This window comes from Lithobates pipiens, unplaced genomic scaffold, assembly GCF_037356315.1.
Source record: "Lithobates pipiens isolate NorthernLeopardFrog02 unplaced genomic scaffold, aLitPip1_a1.2 Scaffold_18, whole genome shotgun sequence".
NCBI classification, from domain to species: Eukaryota; Metazoa; Chordata; class Amphibia; order Anura; family Ranidae; genus Lithobates; species Lithobates pipiens.
The window spans coordinates 1,945,591-1,964,202 of NW_027507758.1; the positions used below are offsets into that span (position 1 = coordinate 1,945,591).

General features: G+C 54.3%; 2 protein-coding genes across 2 annotated transcripts in view; one reads left to right on the forward strand and one right to left on the reverse strand.

The window, feature by feature from the left end:
• The window catches only part of LOC143990067 (ALK tyrosine kinase receptor-like), a gene marked incomplete at its 3' end in the record, with an annotated part of 272,016 nt that overhangs the window by 22,930 nt on the left and 230,474 nt on the right, over positions 1 to 18,612 (reverse strand). Inside the window, 2 exon segments of the mRNA XM_077490277.1 lie at positions 4,119 to 4,211; positions 14,642 to 14,739. Coding sequence (XP_077346403.1) covers positions 4,119 to 4,211; positions 14,642 to 14,739 — 191 coding nt within the window.
• On the forward strand, positions 14,989 to 18,565 carry CCDC70 (coiled-coil domain containing 70). Its single transcript, XM_077488856.1, has 4 exons — positions 14,989 to 15,007; positions 17,772 to 17,965; positions 18,004 to 18,150; positions 18,437 to 18,565. Exons 1-4 carry the CDS (start codon positions 14,989 to 14,991, stop codon positions 18,563 to 18,565), a joined length of 489 nt encoding a protein of 162 aa, XP_077344982.1.

Genomic DNA, 18,612 nt, shown 5'->3' on the forward strand with positions numbered 1-18,612 from the left:
TGGAGGAGAATGCAGGGAATTCCACCAATGTGCAAACAGTGGTTGGAGGAGAAGGCAGGAATGTCCACCAATGAGCACACAGTGGTTGGAGAAGGCGGGAAATATCCACCAAGGAGCACACAGTGGTTGGAGAAGGCGGGGAATTCCACCAATGAGCGCTCAGTGGTTGGAGAAGGCGGGAAATATCCACCAATGAGCACACAGTGGTTGGAGAAGACGGGGAATTCCACCAATGAGCACACAGTGGTTGGAGGAGAAGGCAGGAATGTCCACCAATGAGCACACAGTGGTTGGAGGAGAAGGCGGGGAATTCCACCAATGAGCACACAGTGGTTGGAGGAGAAGGTGGGGAATTCCACCAATGAGCATGCAGTGGTTGGAGGAGAAGGCGGGGAATTCCACCAATGAGCATGCAGTGGTTGGAGGAGAAGGCGGGGAATGTTCACCAATGAGCGCACAGTGGTTGGAGGAGAAGGCAGGAATGTCCACCAATGAGCACATAGTGGTTGGAGAAGGTGGGAAATATCCACCAAGGAGCACACAGTGGTTGGAGAAGGCGGGGAATTCCACCAATGAGCGCTCAGTGGTTGGAGAAGGCGGGAAATATCCACCAATGAGCACACAGTGGTTGGGGAAGACGGGGAATTCCACCAATGAGCACACAGTGGTTGGAGGAGATGGCAGGAATGTCCACCAATGAGCACACAGTGGTTGGAGGAGAAGACGGGGAATTCCACCAATGAGCACACAGTGGTTGGAGGAGAAGGTGGGGAATTCCACCAATGAGCACACAGTGGTTGGAGGAGAATGCAGGGAATTCCACCAATGTGCAAACAGTGGTTGGAGGAGAAGGCAGGAATGTCCACCAATGAGCACACAGTGGTTGGAGAAGGCGGGAAATATCCACCAAGGAGCACACAGTGGTTGGAGAAGGCGGGGAATTCCACCAATGAGCGCTCAGTGGTTGGAGAAGGCGGGAAATATCCACCAATGAGCACACAGTGGTTGGAGAAGACGGGGAATTCCACCAATGAGCACACAGTGGTTGGAGGAGAAGGCAGGAATGTCCACCAATGAGCACACAGTGGTTGGAGGAGAAGGCGGGGAATTCCACCAATGAGCACACAGTGGTTGGAGGAGAAGGTGGGGAATTCCACCAATGAGCATGCAGTGGTTGGAGGAGAAGGCGGGGAATTCCACCAATGAGCATGCAGTGGTTGGAGGAGAAGGCGGGGAATGTTCACCAATGAGCGCACAGTGGTTGGAGGAGAAGGCAGGAATGTCCACCAATGAGCACATAGTGGTTGGAGAAGGTGGGAAATATCCACCAAGGAGCACACAGTGGTTGGAGAAGGCGGGGAATTCCACCAATGAGCGCTCAGTGGTTGGAGAAGGCGGGAAATATCCACCAATGAGCACACAGTGGTTGGGGAAGACGGGGAATTCCACCAATGAGCACACAGTGGTTGGAGGAGATGGCAGGAATGTCCACCAATGAGCACACAGTGGTTGGAGGAGAAGACGGGGAATTCCACCAATGAGCACACAGTGGTTGGAGGAGAAGGTGGGGAATTCCACCAATGAGCACACAGTGGTTGGAGGAGAAGGCGGGAAATATCCACCAATGAGCACACAGGGGTTGAAGGAGAAGGCCACGAATGTTCACCAATGAGCACACAGTAGTTGATGGAGAAAGCGGGAAATATCCACCAATGAGCACACAGTAGTTGATGGAGAAGGCTGGGAATGTCCACCAATGAGCACACAGGGGTTGAAGGAGAAGGCCGCGAATATCCACCAATGAGCACACAGTAGTTGATGGAGAAGGCGGGAAATATCCAAAAATGAGCACACAGTAGTTGATGGAGAAGGTGGGAAATATCCAAAAATGAGCACACAGTAGTTGATGGAGAAGGTGGGAAATTCCACCAATGTGCAAAAAGTGGTTGGAGGAGAAGGCGGGGAATGTTCACCAATAAGTGCACAGTGGTTGGAGGAGAAGGCAGGAATCCCAATGAGCACACAGTGGTTGGAGAAGGCGGGGAATGTCCACCAATGAGCGCTCAGTGGTTGGAGAAGGCGGGAAATATCCACCAATGAGCACACAGTGGTTGGAGAAGACGGGGAATTCCACCAATGAGCACACAGTGGTTGGAGGAGAAGGCAGGAATGTCCACCAATGAGCACACAGAGGTTGGAGAAGAAGTTGGAGAATGTCCACCAATGAGCACACAGTGGTTGGAGGAGAAGGTAGGAATGTCCACCAATGAGCACACAGTGGTTGGAGAAGGCGGGGAACGTCCACCAATGAGCACACAGTGGTTGGAGGAGAAGGCAGGAATGTCCACCAATGAGCACACAGTGGTTGGAGAAGGCGGGGAACGTCCACCAATGAGCACACAGTGGCTGGAGGAGAAGGCGGGGAACGTCCATCAATGAGCACACAGTGGTTGGAGGAGAAGGCAGGAATGTCCACCAATGAGCACACAGTGGTTGGAGGAGAAGGCGGGGATTTCCACCAATGAGCACACAGTGGTTGGAGGAGAAGGCAGGAATGTCCACCAATGAGCACGCAGTGGTTGGAGGAGAAGGCGGGAATGTCCACCAATGAGCACACAGAGGTTGGAGAAGAAGTTGGAGAATGTCCACCAATGAGCACACAGTGGTTGGAGGAGAAGGTAGGAATGTCCACCAATGAGCACACAGTGGTTGGAGAAGGCGGGGAACGTCCACCAATGAGCACACAGTGGCTGGAGGAGAAGGCGGGGAACGTCCATCAATGAGCACACAGTGGTTGGAGGAGAAGGCAGGAATGTCCACCAATGAGCACACAGTGGTTGGAGGAGAAGGCAGGAATGTCCACCAATGAGCACACAGTGGTTGGAGGAGAAGGCAGGAATGTCCACCAATGAGCACACAGTGGTTGGAGGAGAAGGCGGGGATTTCCACCAATGAGCACACAGTGGTTGGAGGAGAAGGCAGGAATGTCCACCAATGAGCACGCAGTGGTTGGAGGAGAAGGCGGGAAATATCCACCAATGAGCACACAGGCGTTGAAGGAGAAGACCGCGAATGTTCACCAATGAGCACACAGTAGCTGATGAAGAAGTCGGGAAATATCCACCAATGAGCACACAGTAGTTCATGGAGAAGGCGGGAAATATCCACCAATGAGCACACAGTAGTTGATGGAGAAGGCGGGAAATATCCACCAATGAGCACACAGTAGTTGATGGAGAAGGCGGGAAATATCCACCAATGAGCGCACAGTAGTTGGTGGAGAAGGCGGGAAATATCCACCAATGAGCACACAGTGGTTGGAGGAGAAGGCGGGGAATTCCACCAATGAGCACACAGTGGTTGAAGGAGAACGCAGGGAATTCCACCAATGTGCAAACAGTGGTTGGAGGAGAAGGAGGGGAATGTTCACCAATGAGCACACAGTGGTTGGAGGAGAAGGAGGGGAATGTTCACCAATGAGTACACAGTGGTTGGAGGAGAAGGCAGGAATGTCCACCAATGAGCACACAGTGGTTGGAGGAGAAGGCAGGAATGTCCACCAATGAGCACACAGTGGTTGGAGAAGGCGGAAAATATCCACCAAGGAGTACACAGTGGTTGGAGGAGAAGACAGGGAATTCCACCAATGAGCACACAGTGGTTGGAGGAGAAGGCGGGGAATTCCACCAATGAGCACACAGGGGTTGAAGGAGAAGGCCGCAAATGTTTACCAATGAGCACACAGCGATTGGAGAAGAAGGAGGAAAATGTCCTCCAATGAGCACACAGTGCTTGGAGGAGAAGGCAGGTAATGTCCTTGCATGGCCTAGTCAGAGCCCAGACTGAAACCCTATTGAAAATCTGTGGAATGACTTAAAGACTGCAGTCCACAAATGGTCGCCATTCTATCGTCCGGATGGTCAGATCCTTTATAAGCCCGGCCATGACAGGTTCTCTTTACAGGTAAAGTCTAAGAACTTTCATTATCATTTGTGATGTCATCACTCATCCTTTTCCCAGGTGATGAACTTTGTCATAATTATCCAAAATATTTATTTTGTATTCAGGAAGTCACATGACCTCTTTCCCTTAATATGGCGTCCTTGTAGGAAGATTACCTGTAAATGTCGCGAGCCATTCCGAAGTCGGCGATCTTCGCGATTCTGCCGGGCCCCTGGCATGTCAGCAGACAGTTCCTCGCAGCGATGTCCCTGAAAGGAAGTGATCGATCGATTTAATAAGGTCACCTTCTATCAATAGCGCGCTGTGACGCGCACACGGGTTCTTATTACAACCATCAAACGCTGAGATCGTTGTGAGACCGCTCACAACGCGCCTTATAATCCCAGATTATTTTACTTATTTATTATTCATAAATTAGTATCACATATTATATACTGTTTATATATGATTCGATTTTTATTATATACCCTACATGCGGATTAGGAAATTCATGGGGCTGGCGCTGGGGATTTTGGTGAGGCTTTTTATAAAAATAAATAAAAATGCAAACAATGTTTTGTTATAACAAATTAAATGAGAGAGGAGTGAGGGGTAAGGGAGGGAGGATGAGAGAGAGAGATAAAGGGGATGAGAGAGGGGTGAGGGGTAAGGGAGGGAGGATGAGAGAGCAGTGGCATTGCTAGGCAGGTGCTGAGGGTGCGGGTCACACCCGGGTGACACCCCAGGGTATCGGCACCGCTAACACCGCCCGCTGCACAGTCCCACGCCACGGATGTGTCCCTCAGCGGAGCGGAATGAAGCCGCCTCCCCCTTCTCTCTGTTTACATCCACAGAGGAGGAGGAGCCCGAGCTCGAGGGACACACACCGCCGTGTGTGTTTGATTATCTGCTGTTCTGAGATCTGTAAAGGGGGGGGGGTGTCTGTACTGGGGGGTCTGTACGGAGGGGGCTGTCTGTACTGCTGGGGAGGTCTGCACTGGGGGGGGGGGGGTGTCTGCACTGGGGTCTGCACAGAGGGGGGTGTCTGTACTGAGGGGGGTCTGCACTGGGGGGTGTCTGTACTGCTGGGGGGGTCTGCACTGGGGGGGTGTCTGTACTGCTGGGGGGTGTCTGCACTGCTGGGGGGGATCTACACTGCTGGGGGAGTCTGGACTGGGGGGTCTGCACTGGGGGGTGTCTGCACTGAAGGGGGTCTGCACTGAAGGGGGTCTGTAACTGAGGGGGGTCTGCACTGAGGGGGGTCTGCACTAAGGGGGGTGTCTGTAACTGAGTGGGGGCTGCACTGTTGGGTGGTCTACACTGGCGGGGTCTGCACTGAGGAGGGGTGTCTGTACTGTTGGGGGGGTCTGCACTGAGGTGGGGGTGTCTGTACTGAGGGGGGCCTGCACTGAGGGGGGTTTCTGTAATGCTGGGGGGTCTGCACTGAGGTGGGGGTGTCTGTACTGATGGGGGTCTGCACCGAGGTGGGGGTGTCTGTACTGATGCAGGGGTCTACACTGAAGGGGTTTCTGTACTGATGGGGGAGGTTTATACTGAGGGAGGGGGGTCTATATTGATGGAGGGGGATCTATACTGTGGAAGGAGGGTCTGTAGTTAGTGGAGGGGGTCTGTACTGAGGGGGGACTATAGTTGGTGGGGGGGGGGGGAGACACCAACCGCACCAGGTGACACCAACCCTAGTGACGCCACTGTGAGAAAGAGAGAGGGGGGATGAAAGAGGGGTGAGGGGTAAGGGAGGGAGGATAAGAGAGAGAGAGGAGAGATGAGAGAGGGGTGAGGGGTAAGGGAGGAAGGATGCGAGAGGGGGGGGGATGAGAGAGGGGTGAGGGGTAAGGGAGGGATGATGAGAGAGAGAGAGAGAGAGAGAGAGAGAGAGAGGGGGGGATGAGAGAGGGGTAAGGGAAGGATGATGAGAGAGAGAGAGAGGGGGATGAGAGAGGGGTAAGGGAGGGATGATGAGAGAGAGAGGGGGGATGAGAGGGGTGAGGGGTAAGGGAGGAAGGATGAGAGAGAGAGGGGGGATGAGAGAGGGGTGAGGGGTAAGGGAGGAAGGATGAGAGAAAGAGGGGGGATGAGAAAGGGGTGAGGGGTAAGGGAGGGAGGATAAAAGAGAGAGAGGAGAGGTGAGAGAGGGGTAAGGGAGGGAGGATGACAGAGAGAGAGAGAGAGAGAGAGAGAGAGAGAGAGAGGGGGATGAGAGAGGGGTAAGGGAGGGATGATGAGAGAGGGGGGGATGAGAGAGGGGTAAGAGAGGGCCTCTAAAAAGTAGTAAAGTTAGTGAAGTTTACTACTGATTTAATATCACAGGATCCCAGGAGCCTCTCATGGGGCCCCCTACTGACCCTGTGGCCCTCGGGCAGTGCCCAAGTGCATAGTTGTCAACATTTTAAAAATATTTCCAGGGACACTTTTTTTTACCAGTGGTATATTCAGAGTAGCGGACACCCCCGTGTCCCTCTATACATCACAATAGTACAAAGGAACAAAAGTAACCACTTCAAATGACAGCGGTGCGACTCTCGTTCTGGGTGGACGTCATATGACGGTGCCCAGAATGGTCGATCTCTTTAACCATGTGATCGGCGGTGTCCAATCACAGCCGGTCCCATGTAAACGCAGAGATGCTGGTAATCAGCTCTCCTCTCCTCACACTGACAAGAGTGTGAGGAGAGGAGAGCCAATCAGCGGCATCTCCTCACAGAGGACATCTAGGCATGTAATCAGGGCACTGATTACAATAAAGCGCCCACAGTGCCAGAAGTGAGTGCTCACCAGTGCCAGCAATCAGTGTCCATTAGTGATGCCAGTCAGTAAGTGCTATCCGTGTCGTCTATTTGTCCTCAGCAGTGCCGCCTATCTGTGCCTACCAGTGCCACCCCATCAGTGCCCAGCACTGCCACCCATCAGAGCCTCATTTCAGTGCTCATCAGTGCAGCCTATCAGTGCCCATCAGTGAAGGAGAAAAAAATACTTATTTACAAAATTTACTGACAGAAACTGAGAAAAAACTTTATTTTTTTCAAAATTTTCATTTTTTAAGGAAAAAAATAAAAAACCCAGAAGTGATTAAATAGCACCAAAAGAAATCTCTATTTGTGTGAAGAATATGATAAATAATTTTACATGGTTACAGTGTTACATGACCGCGTAGTTGTCATTCAAAATGTGACAGCGCTGAAAACTGGGCGGGGGTGAGTGCCCGGGATTGAAGGGGTTAAATGAGTACTAATAATGGGGCAGAACAAATATGAGGACTGAGAAGATTTTCTTTAGTTAAACTAACAAAAGTGAGTCCATTCTAGAGCGGGTAACATTGAGGATATTCAATATCATTTAAAATAACTTTTTTGTGGGTAAGGGGCATAGAAGAGGAGTATGGATGGTATAAAAGTGAGAAGTATGCACAGGTGAGGGAGAGGAGTGTGGAGGATATGACAGTGAGCGGTATGTACAGGAGAGGAGTGTGGAGGAGGGGGGTCTGTACTGATGGAGGGGGGTGGTCTATACTGAGGGGGTCTGTATTAATGGAGGGGGGTGGTCTGTACTGAGGGTGGTCTGTATTGATGGAGGAGGGTGGTCTGTACTGATGGAGGGGGTGGTCTGTACTGAGGGGGGTCTGTACTGATGGAGGAGGGGGGTCTGTATTGAGTGGGTCTGTACTGATGGAGGGGGTTGGTCTGTACTGAGGGGGGGTCTGTACTAATGGAGGGGGGTGGTTTGTACTGAGGGGGGTCTGTACTGATGGAGGGGGGTGGTCTGTATTGAGGGGGTCTGTACTGATGGAGGGGGTTGGTCTGTACTGAGGGGGGGTCTGTACTAATGGAGGGGGGTGGTCCGTACTGAGGGGGGTCTGTACTGATGGAGGGGGGTGGTCTGTACTGAGGGGGTCTGTACTGATGGAGGGGGGTGGTCTGTACTGAGGGGGGTCTGTACTGACGGAGGGGGGTGGTCTGTACTGAGGGGGGTCTGTACTGATGAGGTGGGTGGTCTGTTCCGAGGGGGGTCTGTACTGATGGAGGGGGGTGGTCTGTACTGAGGGGGGTTTGTACTGATGGAGGGGGGTGGTTTGTACTGAGGGGGGTTTGTACTGATGGAGGGGGTGGTCTGTATTGAGGGGGGTGGTCTGTACTGAGGGGGGTCTGTACTGATGAGGAGGGGGGTCTGTACTGATGGAGGGGGGTGGTCTGTACTGAGGGGGGTCTGTACTGATGGAGGGGGGTGGTCTGTACTGAGGGGGGTCTGTACTGATGGAGGGGGGTGGTCTGTACTGAGGGGGGTCTGTACTGATGGAGGGGGGTGGTCTGTACTGAGGGGGGTCTGTACTGATGGAGGGGGGTGGTCTGTACTGAGGGGGGGTCTGTACTAATGGAGGGGGGTGGTTTGTACTGAGGGGGGTCTGTACTGATGGAGGGGGGTGGTCTGTATTGAGGGGGTCTGTACTGATGGAGGGGGTTGGTCTGTACTGAGGGGGGGTCTGTACTAATGGAGGGGGGTGGTCCGTACTGAGGGGGGTCTGTACTGATGGAGGGGGGTGGTCTGTACTGAGGGGGTCTGTACTGATGGAGGGGGGTGGTCTGTACTGAGGGGGGTCTGTACTGACGGAGGGGGGTGGTCTGTACTGAGGGGGGTCTGTACTGATGAGGTGGGTGGTCTGTTCCGAGGGGGGTCTGTACTGATGGAGGGGGGTGGTCTGTACTGAGGGGGGTTTGTACTGATGGAGGGGGGTGGTTTGTACTGAGGGGGGTTTGTACTGATGGAGGGGGTGGTCTGTATTGAGGGGGGTGGTCTGTACTGAGGGGGGTCTGTACTGATGGAGGGGGTTGGTCTGTACTGAGGGGGGGTCTGTACTAATGGAGGGGGGTGGTTTGTACTGAGGGGGGTCTGTACTGATGGAGGGGGGTGGTCTGTATTGAGGGGGTCTGTACTGATGGAGGGGGTTGGTCTGTACTGAGGGGGGGTCTGTACTAATGGAGGGGGGTGGTCCGTACTGAGGGGGGTCTGTACTGATGGAGGGGGGTGGTCTGTACTGAGGGGGTCTGTACTGATGGAGGGGGGTGGTCTGTACTGAGGGGGGTCTGTACTGACGGAGGGGGGTGGTCTGTACTGAGGGGGGTCTGTACTGATGAGGTGGGTGGTCTGTTCCGAGGGGGGTCTGTACTGATGGAGGGGGGTGGTCTGTACTGAGGGGGGTTTGTACTGATGGAGGGGGGTGGTTTGTACTGAGGGGGGTTTGTACTGATGGAGGGGGTGGTCTGTATTGAGGGGGGTGGTCTGTACTGAGGGGGGTCTGTACTGATGAGGAGGGGGGGTCTGTACTGATGAGGTGGGTGGTCTGTACTGAGGGGGGTCTGTACTGATGGAGGGGGGTGGTCTGTACTGAGGGGGGTCTGTACTGATGGAGGGGGGTGGTCTGTACTGAGGGGGGTCTGTACTGATGGAGGGGGGTGGTCTGTACTGAGGGGGGTCTGTACTGATGGAGGGGGGTGGTCTGTACTGAGGGGGGTCTGTACTGATGGAGGGGTGGTCGGTACTGATGGAGGGGGGTGGTCTGTACTGAGGGTGGTCTGTACTGATGGAGGGGGGTGGTCTGTACTGAGGGGGGTCTGTACTGATGGAGGGGTGGTCGGTACTGATGGAGGGGGGTGGTCTGTACTGAGGGGGGTCTGTACTGATGGAGGGGGGTGGTCTGTACTGATGGAGGGGGGTGGTCTGTACTGATGGAGGGGGGTGGTCTGTACTGAGGGTGGTCTGTACTGATGGAGGGGGGTGGTCTGTACTGAGGGGGGTCTGTACTGATGGAGGGGTGGTCTGTACTGATGGAGGGTGGTGGTCTGTACTGAGGGTGGTCTGTACTGATGGAGGGGGGTGGTCTGTACTGAGGGGGGTCTGTACTGATGGAGGGGTGGTCGGTACTGATGGAGGGGGGTGGTCTGTACTGAGGGGGGTCTGTACTGATGGAGGGGGGTGGTCTGTACTGAAGGAGGGGGTTAGTCTGTACTGAGGGGGGTCTGTACTGATGTAGGGGGGTGGTCTGTACTGAAGGAGGGGGTTAGTCTGTACTGAGGGGGGTCTGTACTGATGGAGGGGGGTGGTCTGTACTGAGGGTGGGGGTTGGTCTGTACTGAGGGGGGGTCTGTACTGATGGAGGAGGTGGTCTGTACTGATGGAGGGGGTTGGTCTGTACTGAGGGGGGTCTGTACTGATGGAGGGGGGTGGTCTGTACTGAGGGGGGTCTGTACTGATGGAGGGGGGTGGTCTGTACTGAGGGGGGGTCTGTACTGATGGAGGGGGGTGGTCTGTACTGAGGGGGGGCTGTACTAATGGAGGGGGTGGTCTGTACTGGGGGGGTTGGTCTGTACTGATGGAGGGGGGTGGTTTGTACTGAGGGGGGTCTGTACTGATGGAGGGGGGTGGGCTGTACTGATGGAGGGGGGTGGTCTGTACTGAGGGGGGTCTGTACTGACGGAGGGGGGTGGTCTGTACTGAGGGGGGTCTGTACTGATAAGGAGGGTGGTCTGTACTGAGGGGGGTCTGTACTGATGAAGGGGGGTGGTCTGTACTGAGGGGGGTCTGTACTGATGTAGGGGGGGTGGTCTGTACTGATGGAGGGGGTTAGTCTGTACTGAGGGGGGTCTGTACTGATGGAGGGGGTTAGTCTGTACTGATGGAGGGGGGTCTGTACTGATGGAGGGGGGTGGTTTGTACTGAGGGGGGTCTGTACTGATGGAGGGGGGTGGTCTGTACTGATGGAGGGGGGTCTGTACTGATGGAGGGGGGTGGTTTGTACTGAGGGGGGTCTGTACTGATGGAGGGGGGTGGTCTGTACTGATGGAGGGGGGTGGTCTGTACTGAGGGGGGTCTGTACTGACGGAGGGGGGTGGTCTGTACTGATGGAGGGGGGTGGTTTGTACTGAGGGGGGTCTGTACTGATGGAGGGGGGTGGTCTGTACTGATGGAGGGGGGTGGTCTGTACTGAGGGGGGTCTGTACTGACGGAGGGGGGTGGTCTGTACTGAGGGGGGTCTGTACTGATAAGGAGGGTGGTCTGTACTGAGGGGGGTCTGTACTGATGAAGGGGGGTGGTCTGTACTGAGGGGGGTCTGTACTGATGGAGGAGGGTGGTCTGTACTGAGGGGGGTCTGTACTGATGGAGGAGGGTGGTCTGTACTGAGGGGGGTCTGTACTGATGGAGGGGGGTGGTCTGTACTGAGGGGGGTCTGTACTGATGGAGGGGGTGGTCTGTACTGACGGGGGTCTGTACTGATGGAGGGGGGTGGTCTGTACTGAGGGGGTCTGTACTGATGGAGGGGGGTGGTCTGTACTGAGGGGGGTCTGTACTGATGGAGGGGGTGGTCTGTACTGAGGGGGGTCTGTACTGATGGAGGGGGGTGGTCTGTACTGAGGGTGGTCTGTACTGATGGAGGGGGGTGGTCTGTACTGAGGGGGGTCTGTACTGATGGAGGGGGTGGTCTGTACTGAGAGGGGTCTGTACTGATGTAGGGGGGGTGGTCTGTACTGATGGAGGGGGTTAGTCTGTACTGAGGGGGGTCTGTACTGATGGAGGGGGGTGGTCTGTACTGATGGAGGGGGGTGGTCTGTACTGAGGGGGGTCTGTACTGATGGAGGGGGTTGGTCTGTACTGAGGGGGGTCTGTACTGACGGAGGGGGGTGGTCTGTACTGAGGGGGGTCTGTACTGATGTAGGGGGGGTGGTCTGTACTGATGGAGGGGGTTAGTCTGTACTGAAGGGGGTCTGTACTGATGGAGGGGGGTGGTCTGTACTGATGGAGGGGGGTGGTCTGTACTGAGGGGGGTCTGTACTGATGGAGGGGGTTGGTCTGTACTGAGGGGGGTCTGTACTGACGGAGGGGGGTGGTCTGTACTGAGGGGGGTCTGTACTGATAAGGAGGGTGGTCTGTACTGAGGGGGGTCTGTACTGATGAAGGGGGGTGGTCTGTACTGAGGGGGGTCTGTACTGATGGAGGGGGGTGGTCTGTACTGAGGGTGGTCTGTACTGATGGAGGGGGGTCTGTACTGATGGAGGGGGGTGGTCTGTACTGAGGGGGGTCTGTACTGATGGAGGGGGGTGGTCTGTATTGAGGGTGGTCTGTACTGAGGGGGGGTCTGTACTGATGGAGGGGGGGTGGTCTGTACTGATGGAGGGGGTTAGTCTGTACTGAGGGGGGTCTGTACTGATGGAGGGGGGTGGTCTGTCCTGATGGGGGGTCTGTACTGAGGGAGGGGGGTGGTCTGTACTGATGGAGGGGGGTGGTCTGTACTGAGGGGGATCTGTACTGATGGAGGGGGGTGGTCTGTACTGATGGAGGGGGGGTGGTCTGTCCTGATGGGGGGTCTGTACTGATGGAGGGGGGTGGTCTGTACTGATGGAGGGGGGTGGTCTGTCCTGATGGGGGGTCTGTACTGATGGAGGGGGTGGTCCTGTACTGATGGAGGGGGTTGGTCTGTACTGAGGGGGGACTGTACTGATGGAGGCGGGTGGTCTGTACTGAGGGGGGGGGGGGATGGTCGGTTCTGATGGAGGTGGGTCTGTACTGATGGAGGGGGGTGGTCTGTACTGAGGGGGGTGGTCTGTACTGAGGGGGGTCTGTACTGATGAGGAGGGGGGTCTGTACTGATGGAGGGGGGTGGTCTGTACTGAGGGGGGTCTGTACTGATGGAGGGGGGTGGTCTGTACTGAGGGGGGTCTGTACTGATGGAGGGGGGTGGTCTGTACTGAGGGGGGTCTGTACTGATGGAGGGGGGTGATCTGTACTGAGGGGGGTCTGTACTGACGGAGGGGGGTGGTCTGTACTGAGGGGGGTCTGTACTGATGGAGGGGGGTGGTCTGTACTGAGGGGGGTCTGTACTGATGAGGAGGGTGGTCTGTACTGAGGGGGGTCTGTACTGATGGAGGGGGGTGATCTGTACTGAGGGGGGTCTGTACTGATGGAGGGGGTGGTCTGTACTGATGGAGGAGGGTGGTCTGTACTGATGGGGGGGTCGTCTGTACTGATGGAGGGGGGTGGTCTGTACTGAGGGGGGTCTGTACTGATGGAGGGGGCTGGTCTGTACTGAGGGGGGTCTGTACTGATGGAGGGGGGTGATCTGTACTGAGGGGGGTCTGTACTGATGGAGGGGGTGGTCTGTACTGATGGAGGGTGGTGGTCTATACTGATGGAGGGGGTGGTCTGTACTGATGGAGGGGGGTGGTCTGTACTGAGGGGGGTCTGTACTGATGGAGTGGGTGGTCTGTACTGAGGGGGGTCTGTACTGAGGGTGGGGGTTGGTCTGTACTGAGGGTGGTCTGTACTGAGGGGGGTCTGTACTGATGAAGGGGGGTGATCTGTACTGAGGGGGGTCTGTACTGATGGAGGGGGTGGTCTGTACTGATGGAGGGGGGTGGTCTGTACTGATGGGGGGTCGTCTGTACTAATGGAGGGGGCTGGTCTGTACTGAGGGGGGTCTGTACTGACGGAGGGGGGTGGTCTGTACTGAGGGGGGTCTGTACTGATGGAGGGGGGTGGTCTGTACTGAGGGGGGTCTGTACTGATGGAGGGGGGTGGTCTGTACTGAGGGGGGTCTGTACTGATGAGGAGGGTGGTCTGTACTGAGGGGGGTCTGTACTGATGGAGGGGGGTGGTCTGTACTGAGGGGGGTCTGTACTGATGGAGGGGGTGGTCTGTACTGATGGAGGGGGGTGGTCTGTACTGAGGGGGGTGGTCTGTATTAATGGAGGGGGGTGGTCTGTACTGATGGAGGGGGTTGGTCTGTACTGAGGGGGGTCTGTACTGATGGAGGAGGGTGGTCTGTACTGAGGGTGGTCTGTACTGATGGAGGGGGGTGGTCTGTACTGAGGGTGGTCTGTACTGAGGGTTGGGGTTGGTCGGTACTGAGGGTGGTCTGTACTGACGGAGGGGGGTGGTCTGTACTGAGGGGGGTCTGTACTGACGGAGGGGGGTGGTCTGTACTGAGGGGGGTCTGTACTGATGAGGAGGGTGGTCTGTACTGAGGGGGGTCTGTACTGATGGAGGGGGTGGTCTGTACTGAGGGGGGTCTGTACTGACGGAGGGGGGTGGTCTGTACTGAGGGGGGTCTGTACTGATGAGGAGGGTGGTCTGTACTGAGGGGGGTCTGTACTGATGGAGGGGGTGGTCTGTACTGAGGGGGGTCTGTACTGATGGAGGGGGGTGGTCTGTACTGATGGAGGGGGTGGTCTGTACTGAGGGGGGTCTGTACTGACGGAGGGGTGTGGTCTGTACTGAGGGGGGTCTGTACTGATGGAGGGGGGTGGTCTGTACTGATGGAGTGGGTAGTCTGTGCTGAGGGGGGTCTGTACTGAGGGTGGGGGTTGGTCTGTACTGAGGGTGGTCTGTACTGATGGAGGGGGGTGGTCTGTACTGAGGGGGGTCTGTACTGATGGAGGGGGGTGGTCTGTACTGATGGAGGGGGTTGGTCTGTACTGAGGGGGGTCTGTACTGATGGAGGGGGGTGGTCTGTACTGAGGGGGGTCTGTACTGATGGAGTGGGTAGTCTGTGCTGAGGGGGGTCTGTACTGAGGGTGGGGGTTGGTCTGTACTGAGGGTGGTCTGTACTGATGGAGGAGGGAGTTATTTATGGAGGAATGATCACTTTAATTGTTAATCTCTCGGCCTTCACTGTCCGTCTCCCTGGATTGGTTACCTGTGAATGAAGTGGTTCTCCTCCAGGTACTTGCAGCCCATTGCGATGTCTCGGGACACGTTGATCAGGTCCAGCATACTGAGAGAGGACGGCTGGCTCTGCAAAGAGATGAAAGTTTATGGATTCTCCCTTCCACCCAAGGACTGTCCTCCCAAGTCTGCACTGCTGGCCATACACCTGCCAATTGTGTTGGCAATTTTGGAGGCTTTCCTTCTACTCTTGATTTGAAATAAGGTGAAATTAGACACAGAAAATCGCCCCCCACCCCACCCCCTCGACTTTAATCATTTCCTGGTTTTAGTGGCCTGCAGAGAGCCCTGACCTCATCCCTACTGACCACCTTTAAGATGAATTTGAACGCAGATGGTGAGCCAGGTCTTGTTTTTTGGTGCCCAAAGTAAGGCCCAATGTGTGAGCCGGGTCTTTATTTGGTGCCCAAGGTGAGGCCCAATGAGTGAGCCAGGCCTTTCTTTTTGGTGCCCACCATAAGGCCCAATGAGTGAGCCGAGTCTTTCGTTTTGGATCCCACCGTGAGGCCCAATGAGTGAGCAAGGTCTTTCTTTTTGGTGCCCACCATAAGGCCCAATGAGTGAGCAGGGTCTTTATTTGGTGCCCAAGGTGAGGCCCAATGAGTGAGCAGGGTCTTTATTTGGTGCCCAAGGTGAGGCCCAATGAGTGAGCCAGGCCTTCCTTTTTGGTGCCCACCATAAGGCCCAATGAGTGAGCCGGGTCTTTCGTTTTGGATCCCACCGTGAGGCCCAATGAGTGAGCAAGGTTTTTATTTGGTGCCCAACATGAGGCCCAATGTCTTCTTTTTTTTGTTGCTCAATGTGAGGCTCAATGCATGATCCAGATCTTCTGATCCAACATCAGTACCTGAGCTCACAAACGGGCACACATTCCCACACACTCCAAAATCTTCTGGTTACAAAGGGGGAAGGACAGCTCCATAATAATGGCCATAAGGAGGTGGAGGTGGGACAACGCCATATTAAAGGCCAGGGTTGGGGGCAACTTTCTATTGTCCCGCACAGAGCCCGGACCTCAATCCTACTGAACACCTTTGGGAGGACATGTAATGCCAATTGCAAGCCAGATCTTATTTTTGGTGCCGAACGTGGGACCTGACATGCAAGCCAAGTCTTCTCATCCAACACCAGGCTGATACAGCCACAAAGGGGGCAACTCAAAGTCAATGGCCATGGGGGGGGAGATGTGATAGTCAGGTGTCCACAAACTGTTGACTATATGACTATATGCTGTATGTCTAATGCCGTGTACAAACAATCGCACATTCCGACAACATAATCCTGGATTTTTTTCCCAAGGATGTTGGCTCAGACTTGTCTTGCACGCTCACGGTCACACAAATGTTGTCGGAAATTCCGAATGTCAAGATCGCGGTGACGTACAAGACGTAGGACGAGCCGAGAAAAATGAAATTCAATAGCCGGTGCGGCTCTTCTGCTTGATTCCGAGCAATGCGTGGAACTTTGTGCGTCGGAATCGCGTACACACGCCTGGAATTTCCGACAACGGATTTTGTTGTCGGAAAATTTTAGATCCAGATCTCAAATTTTGTTTGTCGGAAATTCCGATGGAAAAAGACCGATGGAGCCCACACAAGGTCGGAATTTCCAACAAACAAGTTTTGCTGTCGGAAAATTTGAGAGCCTGCTAGCCAACATTTGTTGTTGGATTTTCCCGACAACAAGCTCACGTCCAACATTTGTTGTCAGACATTCCGAACCGTGTCTATGCAGCATTAGAAGAATCCATTCGATTTCAGAAGGCCAAAAGAATTCTCCACAGCAATCCACGGAGAAGTCCTAGGCTGGTGACAATGAAGGGACACACTCAGCCATAACATGTCCCAGACTTTGTTGCTTGGGGTCCTGGACATCATTTAAGACCAAGCAAGAGATCCCACCGTGAGCGACTCCAGCAAAACACTTCAAATGAAAGTCACATTACGTTGAAACTGTGAGTGCGGCTTGTATGTTATCCGGATTATAGAACAAACTCTGATAGTGTTGGGATTACATGGAGGGTTAGTGTTGGGGATACAGGGAGGGTCAGTGTTGGGATTACAGGGAGGGTCAGTGTTGGGATTACAGGGAGGGTCAGTGTTGGGATTACAGGGAGGGTCAGTGTTGGGATTACAGGGAGGGTTAGTGTTGGGATTACATGGAGGGTTAGTGTTGGGGATACAGGGAGTGTTAGTGTTGGGATTACAGGGAGGGTCAGTGTTGGGATTACAGGGAGGGTCAGTGTTGGGATTACAGGGAGGGTCAGTGTTGGGATTACAGGGAGGGTTAGTGTTGGGATTACATGGAGGGTTAGTGTTGGGGATACAGGGAGTGTTAGTGTTGGGATTACAGGGAGGGTTAGTGTTGGGATTACATGGAGGGTTAGTGTTGGGGATACAGGGAGGGTCAGTGTTGGGATTACAGGAAGGGTCAGTGTTGGGATTACAGGGAGGGTCAGTGTTAGGATTACAGGGAGGGTTAGTGTTGGGGTTACAGGGAGTGTTAGTGTTGGGATTACAGGGAGGGTTAGTGTTGGGATTACATGGAGGGTTAGTGTTGGGGATACAGGGAGGGTCAGTGTTGGGGTTACAGGGAGGGTCAGTGTTGGGATTACAGGGAGGGTCAGTGTTGGGATTACAGGGAGGGTTAGTGTTGGGGTTACAGGGAGTGTTAGTGTTGGGATTACAGGGAGGGTTAGTGTTGGGATTACAGGGAGGATTAGTGTTGGGGTTACAGGGAGTGTTGGTGTTGGGATTGCAGGGAGTGTTGGTGTTGGGATTGCAGGGAGGGTTAGTGTTGGGATTACAGGGAGGGTTGGTGCTGGGATTACAGGGAGGGTTAGTGTTGGGATTACAGGGAGGGTTAGTGTTGGGATTACAGGGAGGGTTAGTGTTGGGATTACAGGGAGGGTTAGTGTTGGGATTACAGGGAGGGTTAGTGTTGAGGTTACAGGGAGGGTCAGTTTTGGGATTACAGAGAGGGTTAATGTTGGGATTACATGGAGGGTCAGTGTTGGGGTTACAGGGAGGGTTAGTCTTGGGGATACAGGGATATCTAGAATAAGAAGAAGGATGCCTGAGAAGACTAACATCTGGGAAGAGAAGAGGGACATCTGGGAAGAGAAGAGGGATGTCTGGGAAGAGAAGAGAGACTTCTGGGAAGAGAAGAGAGACGTCTGGGAAGAGAAGAGAGACGTCTGGGAAGAGAAGAGGGCTTCTGGGAAGAGAAGAGAGACTTCTGGGAAGAGAAGAGAGACGTCTGGGAAGAGAAGAGAGACGTCTGGGAAGAGAAGAGGGCTTCTGGGAAGAGAGGGAGGAAATCTGGAAAAAGAAGGATGCCCTCGAAGAGAAGAGTAAAATCTGGGAAAAGAAGAGGGACATCTGGGAAGAGAAGAGGGATGTCTGGGAAGAGAAGAGAGATGTCTGGGAAGAGAAGAGAGACGTCTGGGAAGAGAAGAAAGACGTCTGGGAAGAGAAGAGGGCTTCTGGGAAGAGAGGGAGGACATCTGGAAAAATAAGGATGCCTTAGAAGAGAAGAGTAAAATCTGGGAAGAGAAGAGGAACAATTTGGAAGAGAAGAGGAACTTCTGGAAAGAGAAGAGGAACACCAGGAAACAGAAGAGTGGCTTCTGGGAAGAGAAGAGGGACATCTAGAATAAGGATGCCTGATAAGAAGATCATCTGGGATGAGAAAGTGAACATCAGGGAAGAGAAGAGGAACATCTGGAAAGAGAGGAGGAACATCTACAATAAGGATGCCTGATAAGAGGAACATCAGGGAAGAGAAGAGGGATATCTGGGAGGAGAAGAGGAATGTGAGAGAAAAGAAGAGGAACATCTGGAAAGAAGTGGAGAATGTCTGGGAAGAAGAGAGGGACATCTGGGAAGAGAACTAGACTATCTGGTAGGAGAAGAGCCCTGATGAAATATAGGGGGCTGTTCA